Consider the following 25,588-nt stretch of genomic DNA (forward strand, 5'->3'; position numbering starts at 1 on the left):
CTTGAGGGGGGAACCTGAAATTTTTAGTTGAACCAGGAGGGGGGATTGTTAAATTTTAAATGGAGAAAATTGGGAAAACAAGGGGAACGCGAAAATTTTGAGCGAAGGCGAGGGGGGAACGCGAAATTTTTCGTCGATATTTTTGCCAAAACACCCATTCCCCCCCCCCCTGCCGTAAATAACGATCGGTCCCTAATCAAGAAGAAATAAGATCGGACGTATCTACGCATCCTTGATGATAATCAATAAATACGATTTCAGTATACATGGTATAAAGTGCATCCCTGACCATCTGGAATATAATCCAGAAATGAGATTTGACGTATCTGGGGGGGGGGGGGCGATTTTGTAAAAAGTGGACTTTTCCTCCAAAATTTGGACTTTTTTGGCCAAAAAAAGCGTTAAAAACCCGATTTTGTCATATTTTGGGACTTTTGGTATACTTTTGCAACCCCCCCCTGGGTACGGGCCTGGATTTGATGAATCTACGCATCCTTGATCGTCTGGATATAATCAAGAAATAAGATTTGGTGGATCTGGTCATCCTTGATCTTCTGGGTATAATCAAGAAATAAGATTGTACGTATATGTACATCCCTGATCTTCTGGATATAATCAAGATATAAGATTTCACGTATCTGTGCATCCTTGTGTATCTGGGTATTAGCAATAAGATATGATTTGATGAATCTAGGTATCCTTGATCTTCTGGATATAATCAAGACATAAGATTTGATGAATCTGGGCATCCTTGATCTTCCTGATATAATCAAGAAATAAGATTTGATGTATGGGCATCATTAATCTTCTGGATACAATCAAGAAATAAGATTTGACGTATCTTTGCATCCTTAATCTGTTCTATATAATCAAGAAATAAGATTTGATGTATATGGACATTCTTGATCTTCTGGATATAATCAAGAAATAAGAGTTGACGTATCTGGGCATCTATGATCTTCTGTATATAATCATGAAAAAAGACTTGACGTATCTGGTCATCCTCGATCTTCTTGATATAATCAAGAAAAGCTAAGAAATAAGATTGGACGTATCTGGACATCCTTGATCATCTGGATAAATTCAAGATATAAGATTTAATGAATCTGTGCATCCTTGATCTTCTGGGTATAATCAAGAACAAGATTGGACGTATATGTGCATCCTTGATCTTCTGGATATAACCAAGAAATACGATTTGATCAATCTGGGCATCCTTGATCTGTTGGACATAATCAGGCCAAAAGATTTGATGTAACTGACTAACTGGGCATCCTTGATCTTCTGGATATAATCAAGAAATAAGATTTAATGTATCTAGGCATTCTTGATCATACATACAATAATAATAAAAAAGATTTAATGTATATATCTGGGCACCCTTGAGTATCTGGATATAATCTAGAAATAAGATTTGACGGTATATTTCTTTACAACGTACAAAGTTCGATTTGTTTCAATTATGCTTTTATTTAATAAATTTTCCCATTGACGCTTTCCCGTGAAAATTACAATCTAAATAAATGAAATAAATAAAATATTTAAAAAATAGACAAAATCCCACTGCAGCCACTAAGCTTTATAGCTTTATACGGTACGAACTGAATGGACAATAATAGATGTTCAATTGAAATAAAAAAAGACAAGAAAAGGATCTCTCTTGTTTGATGATGCCATTTTTGACAACTGCTATTTTCGGTAGGCCTGCTATTAGTACCGAAAATAGCAGTTATATGGTTGTTAGGGCTTAAAGCCCAAATTAATCAATTAATTGGTGTACTATAATTTGCCACTTGTTGTCGCCCAGTCGCCCACATCGATATTTTCCAAATTACAACAATTCATTTATATATCTCAACTTTCCTGCAATTCATGTTGAACTTGTGAGAGGGCATGGAGGGTATTTTTGATGTTTGATATATTTTATTTTCAATTTATAAGTTTGTAATGAATTAAAGTTTTAACTTCAACACTACACTATTTTTCGCTCACCTGGAACGTTTTCACTAGTCCGACTAGCGTCTTCAGCAGATGGTGATGCTGTGATGATATCTTGTCTACAATCGGGATATCTCTCACTGATGACGTCATAATATGATTGACAGAAGTTTGTAGTTTTGCGAATATCATAATATTGTAAGAGTATTAAAACATTTTGATGTTTATAATTGCGAACCGCCGGCGGCGGTAGAGAAAATTAATAAAATGTGTATTTGACCGGTATGCGCGAACGAACCTAGACTTCTCCGTAGTCCACTTGCCAATTGTGCACTACTCTGGCTATTACATTTAAGCTTAAAACTCTGATTTAATTAATGAGTGCACAATTGATAGATTTTCACAACTGATCTTTTCAGTCACCGTACGCCCTCTGTTTGTTAGCTTCCCAAGTTTTTCAGATAATAAACTGGCAGATTCTAAAATTAGAATTGTTCAGTATTGAAGTGTCATTATAATTATGCCATTATGATATGTTGCATTCAATAATATAAGCCTACGTAGGGCCTATACTTTACTGTTACTGTCACAAATATAATTATATAGCCTAAACTTTTTCATAACCATTTTATACTAGTATTTTGATGTAGGCCTACTAAATATCAGTATAATTTCGAGTTCAACTGAATGCGTTCATCATGATTAATAACATTTTTATTTATCAAAAATCGACTATGGCATAGTCTAGAACGAACCTCGCCTTACTTTTCATGAATATTATAGCCTATAGAATAGTAAGAATACAGTGGAGGATTTCAAGTGTATGAAGCCTTCACGCTAGTAATCAACCCCCGGTAGGGACGTGCCGCTGAGATTTTGGAAGTAGACCCATAAATATACCAATTTTTCAAGAAATTTGGACCCATTGATATACCAAAAGTCAACATTTTCGGCCGAATTTACCCAAAATTGTCTTAGTTTTTACAAATTTTCCCAAAATTTTGGGAACATTTTGGCTAGATTAAGGAAAAATATGGCTGTTTTCCGAAAAAATTGTGAAAATTTTGAAAAAGGACCCATTCATATACCAAAATAGGCTTTGAAAAAGGGGTCATTGATATACCAGAAGGCTGAAAATGCTACCCATGTTTGCGGCACGTCCCGGTATGGTCATTTGTACTGAGTACCCCCCCCCCCCCGGGTAATCAACCTTCTTCTTCATTTCATTTACTATCCGTTATTTAAATGTCTTTTTTTTTTTTAGGCAAAACGCGACCGCGTTTTTTAATACAGGGTAGCCTAATATTTATTTTTGACTTCCCGCGGATTTTGTTCCAAAGTCAAATTTGAACTTCGCCTTTCTTATTGTGCTGTGTCTGGAAGTTAAATGGCCAATAATAATAGAAGGTCGTTTTAACAATAGGATAAAGCATTCCCTATTTTATATCCCTGGTATAATACCAATGTAGGCCTATAGTTGACAATTTTCCGTGTTGCCACTGACCTCCGTGTTACGCACAGTGCTCGCGGTAAAGCATGGTTTAAGATTCATGGCGAATATTAATTGTCGTCGTTTGAAACACCCCTGGTTCAAATGTAAACTGAAAGTAGGTAAAAGCACAACACATTTGGTTGTATAACTTAATGCACATTTCGACGATTTGAAAAAGTTTAAAACCTGCTCTGAAAATGATTGAACAGATTCGTCAGGATCTGAAGATGTTTTCAGAGAAAGTTAAACATTTCAACATTGTCAAATCAGCATTTTATAGCAATTGATCAATTCATAATGACTGGATTTTTGTTACATTTAGAACCCCTACTTATCATTTTCAATTTTTCTAAATTAATTAACTTAAGAAGTTGAAGAACACAAAATTGTAGGTACCTTTTCAGTAATAAAATCGCACATTTAACGTCCGCTCTGTTTTGTATTTACTTTTTGCATTTTTATTCAACAGGAAGTTCATCTAAACATGCTAAAACTCAAGTTACGAAAAGTCCCCCTGTAGGCCTATATAATTCATTTCTTAGGTGTTCTTCGTAAACAAATCAAATATCTCCATATTTTTAAGATTCTTCATCTAATTTCTCCACATTGTCAATTGGACCAGTAAGGTTGGATGTTGAAAAGTGTTTTTCTGAAAATACAATTTTTGGAAAGTGTGATTTTTGTTGTTGTTGTTGAAATTTAGATATTAATTATATAGCGACATGATTCTCTTTCAGTTTTTCGACTTTTTGATATCGTCAACTTGTGCAACTTGTTTTCCCTTTAGATAAGATGTTATGATGACAGTTATCGATATCAAAATAATTACTATTTCATTTAGACCACAGCACAGGAGCAATAAAGATATGAAATATGTCTATCTTTTTTATATCAATTAAAAATAAAAATAAAATAAAATGCACATTAAACTAATTACGTTCTACAGGCAGTGGCGTAGATCGTAGATTTCTTTCTGATGGGGTTGGAAAAAAATTCTTGAAGTAGGCCCATCAAGCACCTTTTTAAGCGACTGAAAAGGTTAATGGTATAGTACAAATGCGCGATTGAAGCTAAACTGCGAAATATGGTGCAAAAGTTGGCTTAGCTACACAATACCCACCACACCATGGGCACAGCCCCGAGCTGCTTCGAAGGGAATAGCCCCCTCAATTTGATATTTTCTTGTATTTTGACAAATAATCCCCCTATAGTCACATCATAATTTCTTTTACATTTTGGTTCTTGGACAAATGTCTTCAACGAAGCGCCACCTATCTAGTAGTTGGACAAATAATCCCCCTACAGTCACGACATGGCTTTTTGGATTCTGGTATTTGGACAAATAATTTCAGACAGAGAGGGCGTGTTGGTTGAAAACAGCCAGACGGTGTTGGTCGGCGTAGACGCAGTTGAAAACTCAATGTCTTCAACGAAGCGCCACCTATTTAGTAGTTGGACAAATAACCCCCACAGTCACGTCTTAATAATGTCTTGGATTCTGGTAATTCTGGACAAATAACCGAACACACTTGTACACAGAGAGAGCGATTTAGCCAGAAGGTATTATTCGGCGTAGACGCAGTTGAAAACTCATTATTTGAGTACGTCCAAGGTTCCGCAGCAAGGGCCATTAACTAAGGGGTGGTGCAATAATTATGTGTACCCCCGGGGAATTATAGGGGGGGCAAAGATTTTTGGCAGGCCAAAAGGGGGGCAAGCATTTTTGGCAGGTCGAAAGGGGGGGTCAAGCGATTTTTGGCAGGTCGAAAGGGGGGGGGCAAGCAATTTTTGGCACAGATATTTTGGGTACCGTTTCTATATTACGCCCTAAAAAGGCATAGGAAAACGTTAGGAACACATTCAAATATGCAAAATTTCCTGCTCGCTGCGCTCGCATTATATGATAAGACAATTTAAGGTTTTAAATTCGGGTTCTCCAAAATCTTGCATGTGTAAGGGGGGGGGGCAAAGATTTTTTTGCACGACCAAAGGGGGGCAAAGGCTTCTGGGCACGTCGAAAGGGGGGGAAAAGATTTTTGGCATGGCCAAAGGGGGGCAAGCGTTTTTGGCAGACCATTTTGAGAATTCACCCCCAGGGGTACACATAATTATTGCACCACCCCTAAGTGCGTCCATGTCCAAATAGGATATGCACGCAATTCTTGGTTTTATGTTGGCGCAGTCGGCGTAGACGTAGTTCTGAATTCGATAGGGGGCTTTGAAAATAGCATGCTTCTTAACAGGACATGGACACACTTGCGTGTAGGTTTTGACCTGCCGCAGTCGGCGTGGACATAGTTGAGAATTCGCAGTGTTCCTTAATCATGTTAATTAATGGACACACTTGCGTGTAGGTATTGACCTCATAGTTGAGAATTCGCAGTGCAGTGTTCGTTATTAAACACATCAATGCACGACTAAACACAGTGTACATGGTGTATGAGGGAATGCCTCGTTCTAACAAGAAAGCCCGACTGCGCGTTGGGACGAGAGACCTTATTGGTTGTAAGTATATTTAGAATCAATCGTATCAAATTTTTAGTTTAGTTGTAAAAACCATAAAAAGAGTCTCAATCAGTCTCATTAATTTTTATCTATTTTGCTGTTTGTTGGTATAAGAAAATGTGTAATAGTGCAATGCATCGCAACAAGACCAAACTCATATAATTTGGATTATATTATTTTTTAGAAATCAGTTTATTCAAAAGCCCCCGGGGGGGGGGGCACTTCCATAGTGGATACGCATCATGTGCCTCGGGAATGACCCCTTTTTCAAACCGGCTTGTACCCAATGACCCCCTTTTTTGTGTTATGGTCCTACCTATTACCCAATGACCCCCTTTAAAAAAATCCATGTACTCAATGACCCCCTTTTTCTATTTCCTGCTTTACCCAATGACCCCCCTTTTAATTCCCAAATTTAGGTGGTATTTGTGTTTTCCTCCAGAAATAATGAGATTTTTCACATTTCCAAGGTGGCCAAGTTGTTTTTACGCAGTTTGGCACTTATTTATATGTACTTAATGATACTCTTTTGGCAATCCTGTACTCAATGACTCCCATTTTACTTTTTGTTACCCCAATGACCATCCTTTTTTCAAAGTTTCATACCGAATGACCCCATTTTTTTCAGGTTGTGTACTGAATGACCCCATATTTTTGTAATTGTACATTTGACCTGAATGCCCCCTACTTTTAACATGGCCGAGGCACATCCCTGCCATTTCAGATAGGGAGTGCCCCCCGGGCAAAAAAGCCATAAATTCGCGGGAGAATTTTCAAAATTTAAAGTGATAAAATGGACTTTAAAGCCATACCCGATGACCCCCTTTTTTTTTATTTGCGGCTACCCAATGAACCCCTTTCTTTGGTTGCGGCTACCCAATGACCGGGGCCCCTTTTTTCTAGAATAGCATCATCAAAATGCAACTAAAAAATGCCGAAACTGTCCAATTTTGCTCCATTTTTTCAAAATTATGCCGAAATTTTCAAAATTTTGCTACATTTTTTCAAAATGTTCTACCCGATGACCCTTTTTTTTAAAAATATTATACTCGATGACCCCCTTTTTTCAAAATATTGTACCCAATGACTCCCTTTTTTATTTTGTTTGTACCCAATGACCCCCTTAGTTTTAAAAATAACGCTTTGTACCCGATAGGCCCCTACTTCGCGACTCCGGTATAGGCACATACCCGTCACTTCCAAAGTTGAGTGCCCCCCAGGTCCAAGTTGGATATGGTATACAAATATGAGTCAAAGACAGAGATATACACAATTATTGTTTAATTCTTGATGGTTTATTGATAGTAATAACAAAATATACTTACAAAACTGGATGAAACTATAAGATGATTGTAGTTATACAGTTATAACAAGATTAGAATGTACACGAATTTGTTTGCCTTATTAAGAAATACAGAAAGGTGTACAATGGAGTTGATAATGGTAATCATGGAAATGTGTATCATTCATGTTAACTGTGTTTTGTTTTGAAAAAATGCAAGCTTTATAAGCATGTAATTGAAGTTCCGTATGTTTTGAAGGTGCGATAGGCCTAATTATAGTTTTTGATAATTTTGGCTATGGAGCACGGGGCCAAAATGGGGAGGCTGTATTGCACGTCCCACGGCTGGTACGTTCAATCTCAGCCCATTGTCATTCCGTCCGAAGCACTAAACATTTGACTTCAACAGCTAGCACTGCAAAAACAAGTGTTTATATTTAAACACCATATTGTGTTTATCAGAGCAACACTTAATAAACACATAATTCATGTTAATGGTCTAACACTAATGTTAATGGTTCTAACACTAATGTTCATAAATTAACACTTGGTGTTATATTACAAACATTAGTGTTTGTAATATAACACCAAGTGTTAATTTATGAACATTAGTGTTAGACCATTAACATGAATTATGTGTTTATTAAGTGTTGCTCTGATAAACACAATATGGTGTTTAAATATAAACACTTGTTTTTGCAGTAAGGAAGGCCTGTTTCCATTGCTACATTCTTGATGTTCTTATATTAAAAGAAAGTAGGATTGCCGGATTCCGAATGATATTGTTGATTGTAACACATATTATTAAGTTCTATGTTAAAGCTTTGTTTTACATTACCTCAATTGGGTGAACAATGTGTTCGTATGTTTACTGCGCTCTGTACAAAATAGAAGAATAACATTTACATAAAACCCTCCACCACTAAATACTTACAAATTAATACATGAAGAAAATAATAGCTAAACTGGACTACTGCCTAACATTTTGTGTCTTGAGCTGTTGTCAGAAATGTTAAATGTCGGGTTATATAATGGGTTCATTAATGGTATAAAACGTTTTCATAACATTTCATAACTTTTGATGGTAATTACTGCACAACAAGCAAAAATGTTTTACAGAAAATAGATAAATGTCGAGTTATATAATTGGTATACATGCATGTAAAAACGTTTTTATAACATTCCTAAAAGCATTTTTGAAAACTTGGTACAAAAATCATTCTAAACAGAATGTTATTTTGGAGTTGCAAAAATATTTTGAAAAAAATGTTTGTCCAAGTATTTACAATCACGTTTTTAAAATGTTTTCACGACCTTTATATAACGCGACCACCACTAAATACTTACAAATTAATACATGAAGAAAATAATAGCTAAACTGGACTACTGCCTAACAAACCCACATACAGGCTCTCTAGCAAAATATCAGTAGTCCGAGGTTGCTCGGATCCCCGGTATAGCATTCATATCTACATACTAAAAAAGTATGATGTTTTGCATAACTTTTATTTTGCATAAAGAAACACCGCGCGATGTGTGTTATAAGGGTGCATACCATCAAATTACTGTCCCTCATCATTTATTAGACATTAGGATAATCATCCCTGAAAACAGAAACATACAGTCATGCAGCGTACACTTAAGTGTGAAACATGTGTTTGAACCTGACTTATACTAGTCTCAGGTTTGACCAAGAACACTAATTTATGCAGGATACACGCCATGCAGCCTACGCCTATATACGGTAGGTCTGACAAAACACGGAGAAGCTGAAGGTCACTCTGTTATTTATCTTCTACCTGACCAGCATGCAAATCCCTCAGAATTTAGACAACAGGCAGGTCAAGGCCGTGTAGGCCCTATGTGTTGTTCGGTATCGGCCGCTTTAGGGGCAGAATGGATACATACGGTCACTGTTCTAATATTCTCTACTTTCAAAGAATAATTGATATTAGCCTATATGTAGCATAATACTTTAGGATTGTGGAGACAGATACAGATATTGCAAATTCATTTGTTACATACACAGTCCGCTATATTTTGCCTTTTAAAATATAAGTTACCAATCATTGTGACATGCGCCCTTATTCACAAACACGAACTGCACGGGGTTTCCCAGCAAAACTTGTATTTTTTCATAGTGGCCGTAAAGTATGATATTTTGCATATGCAAAACTACATAGGGCCTACTTTTGGAAAGTATGTAGTTTTGCATATGCAAAACTACATAATTTTGGAAAGTATGTAATTTTGCATATGCAAAACTACATACTTTTGGAAAGTATGTATTTTGCATATGCAAAATATCATATTTTGCAGAGGTATGTGGTTTTGCACGCAGCACCGGGCTCGGATCATGGAAATAGTATAGCTATGCTCGGATAGTGCAGTAGTGGAGGGCTACAAAAATGAGTTAAAAAGAACCATCGATTGCGTAATGTGCATGAATGCTACTTGCCTGATATAAGGACCGTTCACAAACACTTGTTAGGGGGGACCTGATGCAAAAAAAAAAAAAAATTATCTCGAAAATTTTTCGGGGCCCCCTTTTCAGGTCTCAAAAATTTCAGGTCAACCCCATAGAAAAGCATATAAACTCAATTTTCCCAGGAATGTTTGTGGTCAATTTTTTCAGGGCCCACCTTAAAGGGTCAACATTTTTAAGGGCCCCCATTTTGCATCAGGCCCCCTAACAAGTGTTAGTGAACGGTCCCGTAACTCCATATCCACCAATTCAAATACACTTGCAATTGACTTTCTTATTGAGCTTTTAAAAGTGTTTTCATCAATGAACTTGTTAGACTCTATGATTGGCTTTTCACCATGTCTATACTGATCGTGCACTTGTTGTGTAATATTATGTAATACTTCCTTTGTTATTATGTGGTTTTGAGTGCATGATCCGTTTTCTTGTGATATAATTTTTTTAATGAAATTGCTGTCACATTCAATCACCAGTTTCACCTGAGGAGCCTTATTAACTTTAAGGGCGAAACAGACTGTAGTAAATCAACCCCGGAAATCAACATTGAGTAAATTTACACATTTTCTTCTTTACTTTGTAAAAATAATTTTGTGTGTGTTTCGTTTTAGAGCAAATAAACATGTTTTAACTTTAAAAACACAAAAATAATTGACTCTAACCTCAATATTTCCACGTAAGGACACACGTCCTCATCACAAGAACTCCAAATACGTTTCGTTTCTATAATTTTTTTACCTTGCTGATTTGAATTGGCGAATCATTCCTTGGACCCGACCCAGAGTATAGTATCAACATGATTTTTAAATCACTTTTCTTGAAGCGCCCAATCTGTTGCGTGTAAATCTGGCAACACTCTGTCAACTCTTGTGAACTCATCCATGTAATAATAACAAGACCACATTTTGATAGAAAGTGTCAACGAACACTGTCGAACAGCCAGCCTGCGGTTACTCATGGTGAAATGACGTGAACTTGTTGTAGGCCTATTCAATGTGCTTGTATCATCGCAAATACGGAAATAAGTCAAATACAATCGAAGGGTGATTTGCTCTAGTTCGAGATCGGCAAGATCCGTTCAGCGCAAAATGGCAGGACAATTGACCTTAAGTTTCTCTAAGTTATTTTGTAGTTTTGTGTGTGCAATAGTAATACAGTCAGTGCGAATAACACATGGAGCCGGTATAGGGTCTGTGTCAGGTGGTAGCCAGGCAAAACCTATAGGAGGCGGACAGGTTGATTCGCTCGACGGGGTGGCAGGAGTCCAGTGTAGTGGAGGATTTGACGTCTACTTTGTTTTGGACAGGTGAGATCAGAAATTAATATTTTGTTCTGGGTCTGATTATTCGGTCTATTAAGGTGAGATAGGCTACATGTAAACTAGGAGAATATGTGGCGTGATCAAGCAAAATCAGTCTGAAATCGGGCAGATTCAATTTAAAAGTTTTTTGCATGATTGTATAGGTAAATGCAAAGCTACATTTTGCAGAAAATCCCATTGAAACTGAAGAAATGATTGTCTTTGTTTGGCTATATCTGAAAATCAATATAGCCTATCCGACTTCCGACTGATTTTGCTTAATCACATCACATAGGCCTAAGTGATTGGTAAATTCACTTATAAATTCAATGATTTGAGTGTATAGGCCTATTTCGCAAGGTGAGCATATAAATTTGCGTTCAAACTGGGCTATTATAAAAGCCGAAAATGCTATTTTATAGCTCATAGGCCTACCGTTTGGCCTACCGGCATGACAATAAATAAAGTTCAGCTATAAAAACTTGAAGCATACTTTAATACTACTTCAGCATGTTCTTAATCTTATTGACATTTTTTAATCATGCAGATAATCTATAGGCCTATAGACGTGTTCAGCTGTCGGTCTGTCACTCGGCATTACAGCTGCAAGTTGCAGCTATAGGCCTATTTATAGGCCTACAATAAGTATAGTATCCTCACATTCGCCTTAACATTAAAATAGCTTAACCATTGTTACCACAAGCATTTATACATGGATGTATTGGAAATTCCTGACACTGTTTGCCAAATTGAAATAATTACAATTCATTGTATTGTGACTCTGACTCACAATGTAGGCTTAAGTGTTTTGGTTGTGGGCCACGATTGTCGATATTACAAGTTAATTTTTTACCAGTTCCAATTTTTTTTTTTTTTAATATTTATTTATTTATTTATTTATTTATTTATTTATTTATTTATTTATTTATTTATTTATTTATTTATTTATTTATTTATTTATTTATTTATTTATTTATTTATTTATTTATTTATTTATTTATATATATATATATATTTTTTTTTTTTTTCTAGTGCACCAGGAGCTGAATGCCTATAGCATAATTCAATAATTCCTCTGAAAAACAGTGGGAATATGTTCGCACCAGCAGGATAAAGACGGTCATATTGGGGTCAAGTCAGTCTAATTCGATATGGGACACTTTTAAAATTGAACCAAGCATGAGCACTGAAAAGAATAATTCGTCTTATTTGACAAATTAAAAGTTATACTTTGATCAGCTCGTAATCGGCGGGCCTTATAACATCGTGGATTAATATCAAAATTTTTATTTTTAGAAAGCATCACGACTTGTTAATAACTTAATTCAAGTCCTATACTTTGTCTACTGTGTTTAACACACAAAATAACGACCAGACAGGTCAACTAATAGCACTTTTAACGTGGGTCTATACTTTTCGGCGTAGTCGTAAAAGCCTAACATTTCCCGCCTATTACGAGCTGATCAAACTATAGTTATTTTATGAAATATTTTATCATTCAAGATTAAAAAAACACTGTTGAAAATGTGCTTGGGATGTTGAGGAAACAATTTATAGCATTTTAAATTAATTTTCATCATTACAAATATTTTCAAGACTTATAATTCACTTTTTAATGACAAATTAATGAATAATTTATAAATGACGGTATGAATGACAAATTTGTAGTATGAGAAATATTTTTGTGCATGACAAATAAAATGACCAAGTAGCCATTTATCAATTTGTCATTTATTAACCATTTTTAGTGCATGACACATTGATGATGGATTGCGAGTTAAAAATTAGAAAACATTTGACAAGGGGCAGTCTTCAGTGAACGGCTCTTTTCAGAGCCATCAGTAGACAAGAGGCGGCCTACATGTCTCATTCTTAGGTAGCCTACTTTGTCCTGAAGAAGTCAGAGCTACTCCTGGCGAAAGCTCCAACAGTTCTATTGCAGGTAGGCGTAATCCTTCGGAATACCGTTATTAAAGTTATTTTTGGAAGCATCTGAACGAGCCTGATTGAGCAAAAATTGTGTCTTATCTGGCAGGACTAAATGTCAACTTTGGGTTTCGTTTTATTTTGCCATGGAAACGATAAACTAACCTTCCAAGTTAATGTAATTTGTCAATTTGAATCCAAGTGGAAGACTCGTGTTACTATATTTGTACTATTACATAGGAGGTTAGTTATTCTTTCTATATTTTTGCCTAAATAGTAGGGAATCATACGATGGGTAGACTTCTCGGTACATGTAGGCTAGTCCACTTGTCCATTGTGAATACTTTGGCTGTACATCCATAAAAACCCCGATTTATATGTATTTGTGTACAATTGATAGGTTTTCACATCTGATCTTTTCAGTCACCGTACATGTACTCCCTCTTTTTGGTAGCTTCCCAAGTGATTGTTTACTCGGGGTTTCGCGATCAATAAACTGGCAGATACCAAAATCAGAATTGGTCAGTAAGTGAGCCCACATTATCTGATTTTCATGCCAAGATAGGCCTATGTACGTTGCATTCAATAACATATATATTTACTTTCACATTTGTAGGCCTTCTCACTACTGTCACATATTATATAAACTTTTGTTCATGACTATTAATTAAATAGGTCTACTTTGCGTTCATCATGATCAATAACATATTTTCATTCATCAAAAATCGGCTATGGTATAGTTAATACGGTGAGCAAAAATGTCAAATTAAGGGTTCACAAGATCCATATATAGGCATAAGACCTTTTAGAATAACTCGGAAAAGGTTCTTACCAAAAATACAAAAAAAAATCATAACAGTAATTGGTAGGCCTATAGTTCAAGTTTTGAACTGGTTGCACTTTATGCAAGAAAAGGTGCAGTTTTAAAAGTTGCACTTTGGTCCATTCAACAATAGTCCTTCAAACACACGTGTTGAAGGCCTATGATTCAAGTTCAACTCTCAAACAGTGCATAAAATAGTCATGACCTATTCTAGATTATTGTACATTCGGCATGTTTTATGAGAGTTGAATATCAAATTTCAACTTTCAAAACTGAATCTTTTCTTATTGACCAAACGCAGCTATGTGACATTTTAAATTGGACCGTGTGTAAAGCGAAATAGTCTACCATTTGTAAACGGTTTTACATTTTAATTTCGTAAAGTTTTTCAATTTAGAGCTCCGACTCTATAGTAACACTTGCATGCATGAAACAAGTTTTTATCTAAAACCAATTTGGTATCTAATGGTTCTGTAACGAGAGAAAAAAAAACAGTGACGTGTTCATCGTGTTCACTTGCTCAGGGTGCATTTATATTGAACTATTTGTCGCAAAGATGCTCGTATTTAAGGTTTTTGTGAAAGATTACTCACGAGAGTGCACCCATCGCCACATGAAGACGCGAGGATGGTATGGTACGCCAACTAGCAGTCAAAAATGTCAAGATTTCCCCTAGACCTACATGTATCACGGGATGTATCAGTGTACCTCAACGGTGTGTACCCAGATCAAGGAAAACCCACAGAGAAATTTTCGTGTTAATTACGCAGAAAGGTTTTCTCGACATTGTTGCCGGCTGTGGCGTGCCATAACAGTGTAGGCCTACTGTCTCTCGCTCTTTGTATGGATCGGGCTACATATGTACTACGACGTTATATACATTTTCGTGAATCGGACAACTGTCCGTGAGAATGTATACTAGGGATTTTCTTGCACGCTTATATGGGAATTGCAAGAATCTCAAAGAAACTGGTCCGAAAATAATGACCTGGGAACCTCGGACCTGGGAAATATAGGGCACATCCCGCTCCGAGGCATGAAGGTTTTCATGCCGTGAAACAGACATGGTCTTTAACATTTTACAAGGAGGCACGAATCTTTAACAGGAAAAAAACAAATTATTGATTGTCTTGAAAATATTTTCATGTTGGATTTCAAAAATCACAATGATTAATTATTCTAGCTGGAATAGGCCTACTTTGCTATATAACAAAGCAACAAAATATGGTTTTGTAACTTCCAGAACCAGACAGGCCGGATGCTATACCAATACCAAATGTACTTGGGATATCCATCCGGTTGCAGGAAACGTTCAAATGTATGGGCTGACGTGATCTCTAAATATAGCAGCTATTGTCATCATCACAAGGCCCTTGCTAGGAGAGTTCTTCTAAAAAAATCATCTCCCACAAAAGAAGCAGGTCCTATGAAATTGTCCAGTCCTGAATTAATTGTATAGGGGCCTATATAAATCTAAGGGCAGATGTGGGCAACCTGCGGCCTTTGATGTCCATGCCCGCGAAGCCTTTCCTTACCATGATCACTATTATATTAGAAACCATTAAGGGATCTGGAATGAGCGTTTTGAGCGTTTCGACAGTATTTTGTGGGACATGAGAGCACATTTTATGCATCACACACATCGAATTGCATACGAAGAATGTCTTTCTGATATCAGATAATTTTCATTTTTCACGATATAATACAAATTTTATGACAAATTATTAAAATTTGATATTCACATTTTGATATAACAGTCCTCGAAGTAAATTTTATAAATCTAATGACATATTCTTAAAGTGCATGTAGCTGGGAGGAAAAGCATCAGATTTATCAAGTTTACTTCGAGTACTGTTAAATATCAAAAATATCAATTTTTAATCATTTGCCATAAAATGTGTATTACATTGCGAATTTCAAAAACTCAACATTATTTGATATCAAGGACATTCTTCGTATTCAGAATGCAATTCGATGTCTTCTGATGTGCTCCAATGTTCTACAATAAATACTGTCCAAAGGTTCATACCCCACCCCTTAAAAAACGCAAAGTAGGCGAGGTTAAACGCATAACCATGAACAAATTAACCATATAAAAATACCATGTTGATGGTCCAGATCCAATAATGTGCCATTAATAATGCGTTGATAATTTCTTGTGTACACATCTAACATTGCTAGCAAAAAACACTTTCAAGTTTCCGGTGAAATCAATAAGGCACGTATCGCGTTTACTTGTATAAATACCTTGTAAAGTTCGTTCCGTAGGCCTACTACCGTGGTTACGAGCGTAAATCTTTTGTTCAGTCACGCAGTCCTCTGAATAAGATTGGATGACATCATAAAAACGAAATATTATTTAACAAACGATCAAAATGCGTCAGTAAACGCGGATAGCTCCCGTATTGGCTTGTAGTACATAGCCACAGACGCACGTAACGTGCACGGTTCGCCAAACGCGATTATTGACCTGTGGGACGGACGACGCAAACGATAGATCCGATAGGCGGCTCTTTTTTTCCGTCGCGACCCATTTCTGTTTTCGTTGCGATATTCCGTCGGTCAAAAGTTACAATTTAGGCCTATCAAGTATTAAATCGTTCATATTTTTTTCCAACATTTCTGTGACCCCTATCGGTGTACTATACGTTGACATGCAAAGCATGATAAGGGGAAGTGCATAAACCAAGTATAAAACGTGGGAGGGACATCCGAAATATAAAGAGCCTCAATTAAAAGGGCATGTGTACCTTTATACCTTCGCCTGAAGGGCAGGGGACTCTGGGAGCTGCATGAAAGGTTAGTACCCCATGATCATGATTGGGCGCAATATGATATTAAACTTTCCCTTCCTGAGTTTGTTCTGCCCACACACTATAATAGTTAGGTGAAAAAGTTCACTTTGGTGACCACTCTCTGGCTAGTAAGGTTTGACGATTGATTCGACTTCTATGGACCATTTAGAAAATAAAATGGTGGTGGCGGCCATTTTGTCCCTAGCGAAAAATGCCGGGATTTTCGCGAGGGACATGGTGGCTATTTTTTTCTAAATGGTCCATAGAAGTCGAATCAATCGTCAAACCTTACTAGCCAGAGAGTGATCACCAAAGTGAACCGTTTCACCTAACTATAATACTGAACAGGCCTAGATATATTATCAATCCCTGCCGACATTATTCCCCGTGTTATCGTCCAAATTTCAACCAAACGCATACCATACAGGCAAGATTCTGACAAAGATAGATTTTTTTTCACCGAATTATATAAAATTATAATATTAATCGAAATATAAACCGCACATATTCTCTGGGAAATCCCCGAAATTGCTGACATTGTAGTGGTTTAAATTGCGTTTATATCATCAGTCGGCTGCGGAGCAGGTGACGACAAGTTTCTTCCTACTTTTGCGATCCTGGGCCAGAGATATTACCCGTAGATAGTAGGCCCCTACGCGTTAAATCTATTATTATGTAATCATGGTAATGTATTTTGTATTTTCCTCGTTTCGTCGTTTATTTTCTATTATATTTCTTACTTTTACTAAAGGTCGGCGAGTGTAACTAATGATCAATTTCAGCACCAAACTGTAGATTTTGTTGAGGAACTACTGAACTCATTTACAAGGTAAGTCAAGAAATGTAATTACGGTAGGGCCTGAGGCAATGATCAATAGCATAAAAATAGCCTAATATAGGCCCTCGGGTCATATCCGACCGGGGTTATGTGATGTGATCTAATCCAATCAAAACAAAGTTGGGGAAATAATGAAAATTGAGTTATCATCACCTTCATATTGCTAAAGTTGAAGACCGAATTAAAAAGACTAGTTTGCGTATGACGTCGGACCAAAAATGCTGTTATGCACAGGTCAGCTACCAATCACGTCGCGCCTTTGCCCTGACGTCAGAACTATATAATCGTTTTAATTTGGTCTTCAATTATAACTTGCTCAATACTTTAATGGCGTTGATATCACCAAGGATATCACCAAGTCCCTCATACTTTGTTGCAGAGTTACGAACTTTTTAGGCCAATGTTTGTTCTGACTGGATCCGATCACAGACCCTTTCTAGGGTCTGTGATCCGATCGTGTCAGAAAGTGGCCTATAATGAACAAGGTGAATGCACTGTTGTGGCAATGCAATGAACACGAACGTTTTGCAGATGTTGTGATTTCAATGGAACTTTTAAAAGTTAAAACCTTCACTTGAAGCTCGTTAAAATGGTTGAGATACCTTTATGACTGTATAATTGCCTTATTTTTTAACGTGCTGTCCCTTTCTTTGGTGTCAAGCTTAAACCGTTCCTCGTGAACCTCCCAACTCTTCCCAAACCATCATGGATAGTTCTACATTTTACTACTATCCCAGGCGCGTGTGAATATCGGATTCAACATTGATAAAGAGGATGGGGGTCATTAAGATCACCCTATTGCCTAACATTGTAACCGAAATGGTAAATTGAGCTTTATTCCTTCTATTTAAAACCAATCCGCTTGTTTAAAAGAAGAACATTTTACCCAAGCGGTTACATTTCAGCATATCACATCCAAGCTCGAATTTGGTGCCCCGTTTCTTTTTTAAAGGAATTTTTATTCACGATATCATCACTCATCGTCTGCTTATCGTTTACCTTTTCAAGTTCTGATGAGATTCGGTCATTTCACCCTTGAACTTTCTACATCACCAATTATGGCCATTGATGCCGGCCATAGATAGTGCCGATCTGTCCTACTAGTGTACCGTTTTGAAAGATTTGTTTTCTTTTTCATTAACCTGCTATTTTTAGACCATATTCTATATATATGTTCTAAGATTTTGATATAGAATAGTTCCTGTTTGCTATTTATAACCCACCGCTACCTGTTCTTTTCCTACACATTTTCTGTAATTGGGAAGGAATCATACGTGAGTCAGAATTGCGCTAAATGATGAATAATGACTCGTACAATTTTTAATATCAAACATACTGTAAAGTACGTCATCCATATTCAGTGAAATCAGACGTATAAAGGTTTAAATGAATATCCAGGACTAATTAGATGATTTGAAACGTGAAAAAAAATCATGCACTATCAAATTTAGCTAGACTGTCGCATAAATCCTTCTACTTGGAAATAATATAGCATGATTTTAAAAGTATGTTAAGATATAGACTCTGGTTTTGATAATATAGTCAAGATAACAGAGGACCGAATTTAGGTCAAGGTAACACCAACTATCCTGTCACGAAAGGACAAATGATTTTCAGCTCGACAAGACGACAACATTGATTGATTTTATTTCGAAGTACCACTTCCTTCACTTCATTTTAAAATTTTAAGTCTATTTCAGCCCCATCAGTTCTTAAAGGTCATATATATTGCTCGGACATCATTATATCATTGGCAAGTTAATATTATGAGGACAATGAAAATGACTCCTTTTTTGAGAAAATAAGACGTTTAAAATTGACATTCCGCAAAAAGCAACTTAAGCGGTAAAGTTCCTTCGAACGAGACAGATAGAGGTGACCTAGAAAAACGTTGACGTCATAAAATGAGATGTTCCTGCTTTGAGAGAAGGGGTTGTAAACGCTCTCAACACACAGAACGTATACTGTTGTTGTTCTCAGAAAAAAGTCCAATCAAGTGTTACAAATTTATTGGTTTTAAACATATGGACAAACCAGTCGCTTCTTTTTTATATATTAGTAAATTGTGATATTACAATTCATATATGTATATATATCAACAACATGAGAAATATTTGGACTAAAAAATAAAATAAAAATATTTTGAGCTTAGAATTTAAGCGTGATCGATTTGAGACTAGTATATTCAGGTATACTAACTAGTCTCAGCGATCAATATTGTATTTATTATGCAAATAAACAATTTCAATGAGACCTTTGTTGACATTTGAAGGTCGCGCATTTATACATGAATCATAGATCATCTAGATAGTGTCCGCTTCATTTACTTACGTCATCAGCCCGCTTCGAAGGGGGAAGGACTCTTACGAGCCCGAACTTTATCAACACAATTTCTCTTTTTCAGGAGAAATACGCATAAAAAATTGCAACGAGTGTCAACTTGTAAAAATTATTCTCTTCAAATGGAATTAAACTTGTTTTTGCAATAGATATGCCCTTTAAGATCAGCTGACATTGCTAATAATATGCGATTTCGGTTATAAAAATTGATTCTTATTTATTTTCCACAAAAATGTTAGTTTTCAATGATTCTGTTAATTTCGACCCAAGAAATAACGTAAAACACGGGAATTTGCTAATTTCATTCCAGCGCCGATAATTATCGTCAATGCGTGTATTAGCTAGCCGATCGTTATTGAGCTTCACGCAGCTTGGACGTATAAATAAGACGTAAGGCGAATAGCGATATACACACAGTTTATACGTCACTTAATCTGATTCAATGATACGCATGCATGAGACGTCAACGTTTTTCTAGGTCACCTCTATCTGTCTCGTTCGAAGGAACTTTACCGCTTAAGTTGCTTTTTGCGGAATGTCAATTTTAAACGTCTTATTTTCTCAAAAAAGGAGTCATTTTCATTGTCCTCGATCGTTAAACTGCGAGTAAAACCGGAGATCTCCGAATTTATTATAAAAACTTAAACTTAGGCCTACTGTAGGGGCCTAATTATAGCACTTCACGTGGAATACACGTGGAATACACCATTGGGCATAAACATGCAAAAAGTATAAATTCGAGAAAAATTGAGGGCGTGGAGCAAATCAAACATTATGGCAGATCATTATGGCATTAATCACGACCCCAGAGAGTTTGCGATTTCCAAACGTGCGTATCAAACGTCCGTGCAATCTATTCAAAATCACTCTCTTGTGACTAGACGGGATTTGTTGTGAATAGATTGCACGGGCGTTCGATACTACGTTTGGAAATCGCAATCTCTCTGTCTATTTATGTTCACGTGGAAAATTAGATAGTAATTTTATGAATGGCTATGGCCATAGTGGTCAACGACTTTCTTTAACTTTAATCGCAATGATCTCATGTTATTGCGCTACATTAATTCTGTGGCTTTTTTTAAAAAACCACATGTGGTGATGATGTTGCATATATATTAAAAATATAAAACTACAGCACCGTTGACACTACAATGAGAATGAATAATACACATAATAGTTTCCTGTGATACCCTATAGGATGTCCTAGGAACCAACCACAACGGGAACCAATTCACATCCTTGCTGGTCCTATATCAGAGCCCATGATGTTGCCGTTGATAACGGAAATTTATTTGACATTTTATTGAACCCATATACAAAGATAAAAGTGGAACATGCGTTACTTATGTGTCTTCACTGATTTCTTCAGATGTTTGGTCTTTAAGAGCTGCCTCTGAGCAACGTTTCCACCACATTTCCACCAATTACCCTTCGCCCGTATCACCATCAAAAGTGGTGCAAATCATCATGGAATTTTGCAAACCACGCTACGACGCGTCGTACGATACGTCGTATCGTACATTGTTGGCAAGATGCAGACCCGAAACGAGTTAAAATGTTGGTATGGTGGTCACTTTTCCTGATAGTGCTGGATTACTTTACATTAAAACAATACATGACACGTGTTCATAAGTTGCGTGTCTTCTCCAAGAATCATCAACTAACCACAACTCGGAAATGGTTTTGATATATCCAACTCTTGTTCTAAGTATAATTTTCCGTATATTGCTCATAACATCCGATGGCTGCATTATTGTTGTCTGCTAAATAGTGGATATACATGCGACCCGGGACATGCGACCAAAAGCAATTTAGAACCGAGCGAATTAATAATTATTATGTATGGGCCTAGGACAAATAGTGAATATGACCATCATAAATGGCATTATTAAAACGCATCTTAGGAATGCGTTTGAACACGGATTTCCTCATGTGGCAGAATGGAAAGAAAGAGGAGAAAAGGCTATTCATTCAATAAGCATGTGAACACCATACATCAGTCCCGACATTAGTGTCTGTCTTATAAATAAAGGTATTGAAATTCTACCAAAACATGTGAAACATTTCTTCCCTTCGTAACAATTGGCATGAGTAGTTTTTTTCGTACGTGGACATGTGATGTCACGGACATGTGGAAGAACAATGACTTTTATATTGAACATGTTTTACCGTGAATAAATAAATAAAGATATTATTATTATGTATAATTTCTATTTAATGTAACGTAATCAAACGAAGCGATTGTTACGGTACTCGGAGCTCCTGACAGACATCGATGCATCGGCGCGTGCTTCAACTCTGAGGTTCTGCATGGCAGATACTTTTTTTAGTAGAGCATTATACTGAATTAATAGATTGTCGCACGTGGACACCTGATGTCAATAAGACGGTTTATTATTACGATGAAAATGTTATTCGAACGCGTATGCGATGTTCATAACACAGTACTTATCCCGGTATAATATATACGTGCATGGCATGCGGGACGGTCATACACACACATCAATTAAAGGATCGTACCGTAGAACCGACTGACTAACACGCATTGGCGCTGGTATTAAATTCCAATTTTCTTTCCATAACCTCGGTTGTTCGGCTCAAAATTAAAAGGGGACATATCTGACGGTTAAAGCTAACTTTTTTGGAAAAGAAATGCTAATCTATGTTTATGGCTTTAAGGGATCGGTCATCCACTTTTGCACAGTATTCAGTTTTGTGGGACCTAAGAACAGGATCAGACACACCAAATTGCATTCTGAATACGTGGAATATCTTTCTGATATCAAATATTTTTGATTTTTGAAATTCGCAATATGTTACAAATTTGTGAAAAATTATTAAAAATTGCCATTTTTGCCATTTAACAGTCCTCGAAGTATAACTAAATAGACTTTATAATCTAATGCTACGTACTTAAGGTGTATGTAGCTGATTTGCCATTTAATCATTATCAGCAAGATAGAGGTGGCACACAGCTGAGCGAATGACTTTAGTTGCTATGAAAGCCATATTATCGCGAATTTCCAAAAATCTAAATTATTTGATATCAGAAGGACATTCCTCGTATTCAAAATGCAATTTGATGTGCCTGGTGTGCTCAGCTTCCAGAAAACTGAATACTGTGCAAAAGTGGGGTATACTATAGAACCCTTAAACACAAGACATTCGCGAGTTGTTTTATCAGTGTATGGGTCTAAAAAATAATATATTATGTTAATATAGACACCATTATTTTAACATATCATACGATCGATTTTCTTTCCTTATTAGCTCCAAACTGCGATCCTCATTTATCACATTTTCAAGCGACCATCTCACACAACTTATTATGCCGCTAACGGGTAGCAGGTAAGTATAGATTTTGGCTCAATTAAAAAAGTAGACCCAATTGGGGATGGATTTTTTAAAATCAAAATATAGCTCTGATAATTGCATGAAGTTAAAAACTTAATTTTGAATTTGCCCAGAGACCGTGTTGGGCTATTCCAGTTGAAATCCACACTACCTCTGTGGAAGATTTTGGAAATATCTTCTACAGGGAGAGTATAGAGTATGCTTTTCAAATGTAATTGGTCAGAGGTAATCATTTTGAAACCCTATACTCCCTCTGTATTGTGGCTTTACCTTTATATCTTTCACAACTGGATTGAATATTACAAATGGAATTTATCCAATCGTGTATTATTCTGTTCAAAATTGATACTCCCTCGTGCATTTTATAGCTAAATCTTCCACACAGGATGTGTGGATTTTAAATGAAATAACCCATTTGCCCGACAAATGACTCATTTTGATACTAAAACCAACTAACATATATTTTCAATTGTAGAGGTGACATACGGGATGGTATAAGCAAGTTACGAGATCTGGGGACATCAGGCGGGACATACTTACATTCTGGATTGAAGCTGGCCAACAAACAAATTAAAACTACAGGTAAGATATGGCATCAAATCCCAACCGCTGGTCGACCGCTGATGCCCTGGCAGAACCGGCGGTTTAACCGCGTTCTGATGAGCCAATAGCCAGTTCTGTACTATAGCGTCGTCGGTCGACCGGCGGTTGGGGTTTGGAGTCATTACTAACATTGCATCTACGCCGGTGTAATCATTAATCATACAGTAAAATACACGGATATACCGTACGTCTAGGGAATTATTCATTGCAATGTCCATTTTGTTTTCAATGTGGACATCATACCACCGAATTTCACAAACGTGAATGTTATGTCATATTTGATTTAACTTTAAATTAAAGTTGAAAATAAATACATGCTCACTACCAGTTTGTTGCATTCCCTCCACACGGGTGCTTATGTAATTTAGTTATCAACACTATTGATACAGTAGTCCTAATGGGACTTCTCAAAAGCTTTTGACATGGTTGATCACAATCTCATGATTGAGAACTATTTATTTTCCGAGTCCGAGGGACTGTTGTACCAACAGTACCATGGTTGGTGCATGGTTGTGTGATTTCATCACTGAACGTGTGTGATAGCCGTTAGGTTTAAACAGTCACACTCTGATTACAGAATTCTCAGAAGGAGTTTGCCACAGGGTACAAAGGTGGGTCCTAAAATATCCCAAGACATCATTACTGACGTAACCAAAAAATGTGGGTCAAATGATGTTGATGAACTTACACTTGGATTGAATCACTGTCAATTTGTAAGTTTTGCAATGACAATATTGAGTGTAAACCCTTTCAAGGCCAGACATGGTTTTAAAAGAAACTTTTGAAAATAAAATGAGATTCCGTGATTGTTCTTAATAAGGCAATAAAGCTTGGTATTTGGATCGAAAGTGATGTAAGTTAGCCTATAATTCACTTACACATGACTAACTACAGTGTGCAAGAACATTTTTCTTTCTTAAAACTGATAAAAACGGACGAAGTACGAAAAGAAGGTAAGTGTGGATGTACTTCAGTACTTATGATATTTTACCGAATAAATCTGGGAGTGCACCATTTCACATGATTTTATATTATTAACAGTTGCAGAAATTAAAGCTGCAGGTTGGAACGAATATTTAGTCTGAAATGACTGAATATATAGGCCTATTCTATATTTTCAAAACTTCATAATATTAAAAAAAATCAAGACCAAAGCAAACAAAGAAATATCCACCCAAACAAGCAAACAATCAAACAAAGACTGAAAACTCAATTTTATTCAATCTTTATACTGATCCATCCCTAAGGGGCGTACCATTTGATTTCCAGGGGGGTTGAGAAATACTTTACCCAATATAGTGATGTTTTAGTGAGACAAAAAGAAATTGCCTCACTGATGAGTAAAAGGTAAAAAAAATCCCTACCCATCTCTGTATAAAGGTAGGCCTATACATTAAAATTGAATTAAAAAAATCACCGCTATCCCTAAAAACTGCACTCTCCATGCTCCGTCGTTGCATTTCACTTGAGATAAAATTGCCATATCATTGCAACTCGTTGTCACTGCAAAGTATAGGCGTATTATCATGTATAGAAATCAGGGAGTTAATTGGACGTTATGCATGATTAAGGCAGGGCGGAGTGGAACACTCAAATATTGAGGCAAATATATAAAGCTTTCACAAAAGCGGAATGGCATGGGTTCTAATTAAGGCTTGATGTATAGCCTAAGTGAATGTCATTTCCGCCTACGTGCATGATTTTTCTTGGGAGGGGTAAAACTCCCAAAACTTTCGTTTTCATATATGATCACAATCAAGAACCGCAACAACAATATAAATGTGATTATTAGCTTTCTTGTCTTATTAATTGATTGTAGGCCTATACGCTAGGGCCTTCAGTTTCTTTAATGGCTAAAACTGAACAAATATGGCTTCTGCGCATGGGCTTAGCCAGGGGGAGTGGGTGGA

At 36.5% G+C, this 25,588-nt stretch overlaps 1 protein-coding gene across 1 annotated transcript in view; it reads left to right on the top strand.

Moving 5' to 3' along the window:
- The first annotated feature begins 10,637 nt into the window (after nt 1-10,637).
- Nucleotides 10,638-25,588, top strand: part of LOC140171697 (anthrax toxin receptor 1-like) — a 33,054-nt gene continuing 18,103 nt past the window's right edge. The window contains exons 1-4 of the mRNA XM_072194993.1: nt 10,638-11,005; nt 17,295-17,372; nt 22,992-23,069; nt 23,551-23,657. Of these exons, the coding sequence (XP_072051094.1) occupies nt 10,788-11,005; nt 17,295-17,372; nt 22,992-23,069; nt 23,551-23,657 (481 nt within the window). The 5' untranslated portion in view covers nt 10,638-10,787. The remainder of the gene's footprint in view (nt 11,006-17,294; nt 17,373-22,991; nt 23,070-23,550; nt 23,658-25,588) is intronic.

Source organism: Amphiura filiformis, chromosome 15 (genome assembly GCF_039555335.1).
Source record: "Amphiura filiformis chromosome 15, Afil_fr2py, whole genome shotgun sequence".
In the NCBI taxonomy this organism is placed as follows: domain Eukaryota; kingdom Metazoa; phylum Echinodermata; class Ophiuroidea; order Amphilepidida; family Amphiuridae; genus Amphiura; species Amphiura filiformis.